Source organism: Tupaia chinensis, unplaced genomic scaffold (genome assembly GCF_000334495.1).
Source record: "Tupaia chinensis unplaced genomic scaffold, TupChi_1.0 Scaffold149922_1, whole genome shotgun sequence".
Taxonomy (NCBI): domain Eukaryota; kingdom Metazoa; phylum Chordata; class Mammalia; order Scandentia; family Tupaiidae; genus Tupaia; species Tupaia belangeri.
The window spans coordinates 126,862-135,631 of NW_006209766.1; the positions used below are offsets into that span (position 1 = coordinate 126,862).

The following is an 8,770-nucleotide window of genomic DNA, read 5'->3' on the forward strand; positions in this document are numbered from 1 at the left end:
TCAGCAGGAGCTTAAAGACAACCAGGCGTGGTGTGAGCCAGAATCCAGATGAGGGAAGTGGAGAACTGGAGAGGGGAAGGGTTGGTGGGGAGTTGGAAGACCCCTTGGAACTTGGCTATTTGAGAAATGTTTTACTTCTAGGTACTAGACAACTGGGTCCATGATGAGAACAAAGGCAGATCCTTCTAAAGTCTGGTGACTTTTTACTGTGTATAAGTTCCAGTTAATTGTTGCCTTCCACTTAGACGAATGGTGGAGAATTTACTCTGCTAATCCAGCAGCAACCCACATTCTAAAAATGCCTGACTCTCTTGTTTTCGCAGGTGTTGGGGCGATGTTTCTTGACAGTGGTGCAAGTCCATTTCCAGTTTTTGACTCATGCGTTGCAGAAGGTCCAGCCAGTGGCTCACTCTTGCTTTGCCGAGGTCATCATGCCAGAGAAAAAGAGCAGCAGCAGTGGTGGTGGCCTGCCCAGCGTGGGCCACACACCGGAGCTGGAGGAAGCTGTGCGGTCCTGGCGGGGGGCTGCTGAGGTAACCTAGGCTTTGGGGGGATAAGTGCCCTATGTCCAAATAGGAAAGACTCCAGAGGTTGTTTGCCTTTTGGTTCTTAAAAAAGCCATTTAATTTAGAAATCAAGTTTTAAACTGTTGTTATCATTAGTGTGTCCGTTCAGTGTCTGCATGAAGGCCACTTTGTGCCAGGCACTAGGATAGCAGCCTCGCCTCTTGGCCCCTAGGGAGCAAGGGCAAGGGGGCTGTGATGGAGGTGTTTGAGAGCCCAGAAGTGGTGCCTCATCTCTGAGAAGGCATGCCAGGGAGCTTCTAATAAGGGGGACCAGGGAGGAGAAGGCTGGCACCTTAGTCAGGAAGGCAGGGTGGAGCCGGCTTGGGCGGATGAGTGGTCAGCCTGGCAGACAGATGGAGTGGCAGGCCAAAGCCACACCACACAGAGTGAAACAGGGAATTCTGTGCTTTGGTTTTTGTTTGTGTTTTCTTTTTTTTTTTTTTTTGTCTTTTGATAGCCAAATTTATTCACTTTGGCAGTGCCTGGTAATCTTACAGGTTTTTAAACTCTAATATTCTTCACTGGTCTGACTCTGCCTAGACCCTCGTGTGTCCCTTGCTTTGCATGTGATTCAAGCAGTTCTCCAGTATTGCTTTATTTGACTTTATGCAGTCTTTCTGTTTTTTCCCAGCACAGCAGAGAGCTTCATAAATCCGTCCATCTAGAGGAGCCAGACCAAGTGACTGGGTCACAGTGGGTGGAGGTGGTAGTACTGTAGGGATGTTATGGCAGGGTGATTAGGGAAGGGAAGTAGATGTGTTTATTAGTGAAGATCCTCCTCTCATGGTGACCTCTGCGTTCCCACACAGCCTCCAGTCTGAGCAGTGACCACAGTGGCCCGCCGCAGGCACCCTCAGTACCTTCCCAGGGGACATTCTAGCCTAGCAGGGAGTTCCTTCTCTAGTTACTCTGATGTGGCATTCTCTACTCCTTTTCCACACCAGGAGAATTTAAACTTAACCAATAAAAATAGCTCTTTGTTTATTTTCTTTTTCTTCTGCTTTTTTTTTTTCTTTTAATTTTGCTATTGAATGTGTGCACTTGTTGGAGAGACAGAGACAGAGAGAGAGAGAGAGAGAAATCCCTTCCAGGGGGATGGCAATGCCACAACCCTTTCGCTTCCATTTTCTGTCAGGATTTTGGATACACACTAACTCAGTGTGATTTTTAAGCTTCTGAGTCCTGGACTTGAACCGCACAGCTGGTCATGTGGGATCCAGCTATATTAACTTCCATGCTACCTGTTGGCTCCCAAGAACAGCTCTTTAAAAAGTGTCTCTTGGGGCCAGCAGATAGCATCACATTTACATTACTGGACTTTCACGTGGCTGACTGTGGTTCAAGTCCCAGACCTGGGCTTCAGAATCACACCAGGCATGTGTGTGTGCGTGCTCAAGATTCTGGGAAAAAAATGGAGGGGGAGGGATTGTGGTGTGGCCATCACCTCTGTGGGTGATTTCTCACTTTCCCTCTCACTTTTTCTTAATTTCTCTCTCTCTCTCTCTGGCAAGCACACGTGCCCTAAGGCAAAAAACTCTAAAAAAATTTTCTCTTGGGACCATGTGGCCTAATAGTTACGTCACTGGACTCTCACATGGTCGACCATAGTTTGAGTCCCAGATTCAGTGGCTTGAAACTCACACTGGGCGTGTGTGCATGCCCAAAATCCCAGAAAGAGAATGGAAGAAAAGGGACTGTAGTGTAGTCATCCCCCCAGGAGGCGATTTCTCACTTTCTGGGCCTTTTGTCTCCAGAGAGTGCATGCAACCTATAGCAAAAATCTTTTAAAAAAACAAAAAACAAAAAACAGACAAACAAAAAATGTCTCTTGAGACTAGCATATGGTGTAGCAGTTATGTTGCTGGACTCCCACATGGCCAACTGCAGTTTGAGTCCTGGGCCTATGGCTTGAAAATCACACCGGGCACACGTGTGTAAGTGCCTAAGATCCCAGGAGGAGAATGGAGGAAAATGAATTGGGGCATGGCCATCCCCCGCCTTGGAGGCGATTTCTCACTTTCCCTCTCACTATCTCTGGTCTCTCTCTCTCTCCCCTAAAGTGCCTGCATCCTAAGGCAAAAACCTCTTTTAAAAAAATGTCTCGGGACCAGCAGTTAGCGTAATGGCTATGTCGCTGGACTCCCATGTAGTCAACTGCGGTTTGCGTCCGGGACCCAGTGGCTTAAAACTCACGCCAGGTGCATGTGCGTGCGTGCCCAAGATCCTGAGAGGAGAAAGGAGGAGAAGGGATTGCGGCGTGGCCATCCCCCCTGGGGGGTGATTTCTTACTTTCTATCTCTCTGTGTCTCTGTCTGGCTGGCTAGCACACGCACCCTATAGAAAAAAAAAAAAAAAAGTCTCAGTGGCATACTAGTTAAGGCAGCTGGATCCCACATGGCCAGTTGGTATAGTTGGATTCTCGGATATGATAGCTTGAAAAAACATACAAGGTGTGTGAGTGTACATGCCCAAAATCCTGAGAGGAGAAATGTAGGAGAAGAGATTGCTGTGGGGCCCCTCAGGGAGTGCTTTCTCACTTTTTCTTTCTTTCTCTCTCATTCTCTTTCCTGTGAGCACGTGTGGTCTATAACATATTTTTCAAAAATTGAAAAAAGTATTTTTTCCAATAAAACCATATTTACTAAAAGAAAAAAAGTCTTTTAAAAAAGTATTTTATTTCGGGACCAGCAGTTGGTTTAATGGCTATGTTGCTGGACTCCCATGTAGTCGACTGCAGTTCAAGTCCTGGACCCGGTGGCTTAAACTCACGCTAGGCACGTGTTTGTGCATGCCCACGATCCCGAGAGGAGAATGGAGGAGAAGGGATTGTAGCATGGCCATCCCCCCGGGGGGTGATTTCTTACTTTCTCTCTCTCTCTGTCTTTCTGACGAGTGCACGCACCTTATAGCAAAAACCTCTCAAAAATTATTTATTTTAACTTTGTTATTATTATTTTCCAATTTGACCAGAGAGGGACAGAGAGAAAGAGAGGAAGTGAGAAAGGAAGCCACCAGGTCCAGGACTTGAGCCACGGTTGGCCATGTTGGAGCCGTAACTCCTTAAACCACCATGGTACCTGCCGGCCCTAAAAAAATCTTTCATAAGGAGCCTTCTGGTATATTCAGTGACAATGTTTTTTTTTTTTTTTGGAGAGGTTTTTGCTATAGGGCGCGTGCGCTCGCCAGACAGACAGACAGAGACAGAGAGACAGAAAGCGAGAAATCACCCCCCAGGGGGTATGACCATGCTGCAATCCCTTCTCCTCCATTCTCCTCTCGGGATCTTGGGCACGCACGTACATGTGCCCGGCGTGAGTTTAAGCCACTAGGTCCAGGACTTGAACCACAGTCGACTACGTGGGAGTCCAGCGACATTAGCCATTACGCTAACTGCCAGTCCCGTGACAATGTAATTTTTTTTTTTACAATGTATTTTTTATAGACATTTTAATATGGTTTGTTTCCAGTAAGACAAGAGAAAATGAACTTTCCAAGTTGAGACTTTAACTAGCACTTACTGCTCCATTTTGCAAGGTAAAAGATAGTTTATAGTTAAATAGTATATTGATTTAGTATATAACGTTTAGTTTGAATCATTCTATAATTAAATTGGCAAAGTATTTTATCTCATGTTTTAGGGATCGCCATTAATCAGAATTATTTAATTTTATTTACTATTATTGTTTTTTAATCTGACCAGAAAGATACAGAGAAGGGGGGGGGGGGAGTGAACACAAGCCACCAGGTCCTAGACATGAACCAAGGTTGGCCTGTGGGAGTCCAGCACCTTAACTACCTTGCAACCTGTCAGCCCCTTAATTTTTTTTGTTGTTGTTGTTGAGGTTTTGCCTTAGGACGCATGCACTCTCCGAAAAAGAGACAGTGAGAGGGAAAGTGAGAAATCACTCTACAGAAGGGATGGTCACGCTATAATCCCTTCTCTAGTCTCCTGCTCGGATCTTGGGCACACATGCAAATGTGTTCAGTGTGCATTTCAAGCCACCAGGTCTGGGACTTGAACTGTGGTCAGCCATGTGGGAGTCCAAAGACGTAATCACTACACCATATGCTGGTCCCTAATTAAAATTTTTAAGCATGAATTTTTAGGGGCCAGCAAATGGTGTTGTGGTTAAGGTATTGGATCTCACATGGCCAATTTTGCAGTTAGAATCCTGGACCTGGTGACTTGAAAATTTTTCAGGGTGCTTGTGCATGCATGCCCAAAATCCTGAGGGGAGAATGGAGGAGAAGGGATTGCAGCGTGGCCATCCCCTGGGGGGTTATTTCTCACTTTCGCTCTCACTCTGACTGACTCCAGAGGTACACGCCCTATGGCTAAAATCTAAAAACAAAAACATGATTATTTTTTAATGTTTTAACGTCGTACAGTCTCATTTTATTATTTGAGTTTTATGCTGTTCTGCTGCATTGCTGTCATCTCTTTTGGATTTTCTTTCCATTTCTTCATCCTGTTTGCTCTTCTGTTTTGGTCTCTCATGTTCGAGGCCTTTTCCAGGTTTTCTTGTAGTTTATCAGAAAGACCCTGACATGCTAATTGGACATAGAGGGGAGATGGGACCTGTTGGCTTCTCTGTAGGTGACTGGGCACCTTTATCTTGTCGTCTGGCTTTACCACCTCTGCCCTCCTGACTTTTCATCTCACATTAATAACTTTTTGCCATAATTGTGTCATGCTTTTTTTTTTTTTTTTTTTTTTTACTTTCAGTTTTAAGAGGTTTTTGCCGTAGGGTATGTGTGCTTGCCAGAGAGAGAGAGACAGAGACAGAGACAGTAAGAGTGGAAGTGAGTAATCACCTCCCAGGGAATATAGCCATGCCACAATCTCTCCTCCTCTGTTCTCCTCCCAGGATCTTGGGCGCACATGCATGTGCTCCCAGTGTGACTTTCAAGCTACTGAGCCCAGTACTCAAACCATAGTTGGCCATGTGGGAGTCCAGTGACGTAACTAGTACGTCATCTACTGGCCCCCATGCTTTTTATTTTTAACAAAGTATATTACAAATGCAGTTGAATCCCCTGTGTACTTTCCTACTGTCATATTTATATCTCTTCCTCTCAAGAGATAACTTCTCTGAAATTGGAGCTCGTGACTCATGTGCTATTTTTGTATTGCTACTATACATGCAGGTATCTATACATAACGTAAGGTAGTATTTTTCACAGTGTGAAACTTTATTTAAACAGCATCATTCAGCTCACCGATAACCTACTTCTATTTGTCCAGAAGAGGAGTGTCTTTTCAAGGTTACTAGTGCTGTCCTTTCACGTTTTCAAATCCAGGGAACCCTTTTGTCTTCATTCAGCAGCTAAAAACAAGGCTTTCTTAAGTGCCCTCTTACTACCCTTTCTTCATCTACATTACCAGCATCTCTTCAACACAACTTCTGATCATGAGTTTTTAGGTACTCACCCCTAGGAGGTCTCTTGTCTTATAACTTAGGAACTACCCACATCCAGAGTGAAGAGTGGGGCTCAACTGTGCATGAGCAGCCTGCTTCCTGTGGGCTCCGGGCCCCTGAATTCAACTGCTGCTACCTTAGGATCAGGAGTGAGCTACTCCCTACACACCTGCTCCTCCCTAAATCTTCCCCAAGTAGTAAGTGGTGTCATCTTACTACTTACTAGTCTGAGAAATTAGAGATTTATCCTTCATTCTTTCTGTCACATCTACCTCCAAGCCAATCCTTAAGAAAATTCTGCAGATCCTACCTCTTAATTATCCCATACCCTTTTTACATTCCCACCGTTACTCTCCTGGTTTAGGGGATTATTACTTCTCTCCTGGACTCACTTCTCCCCTTTCTGTTTTGCGACTCTTCATTTTATTTATTTATTTACTTATTTTTTAGAAAGATTTTTGCTATAGGGCACATGCACTTGCCAGAAAGACAGAGAGACAGAAAGTGAAAAATCACTCCCCAGGAGAGATGGCCACACAACAATCCCTTCTTCTCTGTTCTCCTCTCAGGACTTCAGGCACATATGCACATGCTCCCGGTGTGAATTTTAAGCCACTAGGTCCAGGACTTGAACTACAGTTGACTGCATGGGAATCTAGTGACATAACCATTGTGCCATTTGCTTCATTTAAAACTGGACAACGTTGCTTCTCGTTTGCTCAGGTGTAGTGCAGCCCCTCACCCATAACCTGCCTTATCTGACTCGCGTTGCGATCGCCAGCCTGACATAACTAGTGTGTCATCTACTGGCCGCTCACCACTTGCTCACTGGACTTGCTTCCTTGGATAGGTCCCATTCTTGCTACCTTGGATCCTTGACCCGCATTAAAGACCTGACTCCTGGTCCTGACACCACCTTACCCAACCTCTCCCTGCGTGTGCGCAGTTCCACTAACTACTTTCTTGGCAGTTGGAGTGTTCCCGTGGTAGTACTTGGTTTGTTTCCCTTAGTGTGTTTAATGTTTTGTTGTTGTTTGTTTGATTTTTAGGTTTTTGTCATAGGGTGGGTGTGCTCGTGAGACAGTAAAAGGGAAAGTAAGAAATGTATCTGGTGATACCTAACACACTTTGTGGACTCGGTAATTCTTAGAGTAAAAAGGTTTGAATTGTGAGTCTGTTAGGGCTTCAGAGAATGGTTGGATAATTTGAGAAACCAAAGCTTCAGAACTTAACAACATTATCACTGCTAGTTATTTTCCTGTAGTCCTACAAATTTGGTAAATATTACAACTCCTGCACTGGCCTAGAAGAACAAGAATTGGCTTAAAAATGGTATTTCTTTCACAAATATTATTGCAACAAAAATAGAAGTTGAGGGGCCAGCAGTTGGCATGATGGTTAGGGTGCTGGACTCACATGGTGACTGCAGTTTGATACTCAGACCTGGTAGCTTGCTTTCTCACCTTCCATTTCTCTCTCTCTCTCTCTGTCTCTGTCTCTCTCTCCCTGGTGAGCACATGTGCCCTATTGCAAATTTAAAAATAAGGGGCCAGCAGGCGGCATGGTGGTTAGGGGCATTGGACTCTCACATAGTCAACCACAGTTCAAGTCCTGGACCTGGCAGCTTTCTTTCTTTCTTTCTCTCACTCTGTCCCTCTCTGGTCAAATTAAAATAAATAAAGTTAAATTTTTAAAAATTAATAAATAAATTAATTAAATTAATTAATAATTAAATAATTTTTAAAAATTGAAATTGAAAGATAGTTTATACTGAATCCCTCCATTCATCTAATTAATCAGATATATACTTTTATGTATTATCTTCTAGTCCTGACTCATATATACAAGTCATTTCTTGTTATCCATCAGGGAGGGGCTGGATATCAAAATTCTTGGCTGTTCAACTCTCTTTTATAAAATGGCATAGTATTTGCATATTACCTATGTATGTCCTCCTGTAAGCTTTAAAGAGTTTTTTTGAAAGAATTATTTTAACTTTTTTATTTTATTTATTTGTTTTAATTTGACCAGAGAAGGACAGAGTGAGAGAGAGAGAGAAAGGGAGAAACCAAACTGCCAAGTCTTAGACTCAAACTGCGGTCAGCCTTGAGAAGATTCCTCATGGCTCCTACGAAGTAGTCATTTCAGGGTAAAAGAGAAATGAAGAGTTCCTACTGATAATTCAGCCTCCAGCAAACAAGATAGCGTGGCAGGAGAGGCGAGGCCTTCAGCAGAAGATTCCTCATGGCTTCTGCGAAGTAGTCATTTCAAGATGTCTAGAAATCACCGCAGGACCACAAGAAATGTGGGAAAGCAAGAAAATACCTCACCTCCAAGAGAAAAGAATAACTCCTCTTCATCCACAAGCAGTTCAATGGAAATGATGGAAATGTCTGGTAAAGAATTTAGAACATTCATAATGACGAAGCTAACAGATGGAAGAGAAGAGAGACAATGAACTGCAGAAGAGAAAGGAGAAAGAAGTTGATGAATTCCAGGAAGTGAGGAAATTCTTACAAGATCTAAAAGAGGAATTACATACTTTAAAAAAGAGTCAAACGGAACTGTTAAAGATGAAGGCTATAATACAGGAAGTCAAAATCTCCCTTGAAAGTATTAAAAGCAGACTAGAGGGCCAGCAGGTGGCGTGGTGGATAAGGGTGCTGGACTCCCACATGGCCAACCACAGTTAGAGTCTCGGACCTGGTGGCTTGCTTTTTCACTTTCCCTCTTTCTCTTTCTCTCTCTCTCTGTCTTTCTGGTCAAATTAAAAAAAAAAAAAAA

The 8,770-nt window shown here is 43.7% G+C and overlaps 1 protein-coding gene across 5 annotated transcripts in view; it reads left to right on the plus strand.

Moving 5' to 3' along the window:
• Positions 1-8,770, plus strand: part of GARRE1 (granule associated Rac and RHOG effector 1) — a 118,763-nt gene that overhangs the window by 75,685 nt on the left and 34,308 nt on the right. For all 5 annotated transcript variants that reach the window (XM_006171591.3, XM_027769535.1, XM_006171590.3 and 2 more), the window contains one exon: positions 324-533. In XM_006171591.3, the coding sequence (XP_006171653.1) occupies positions 324-533 (210 nt within the window). The remainder of the gene's footprint in view (positions 1-323; positions 534-8,770) is intronic.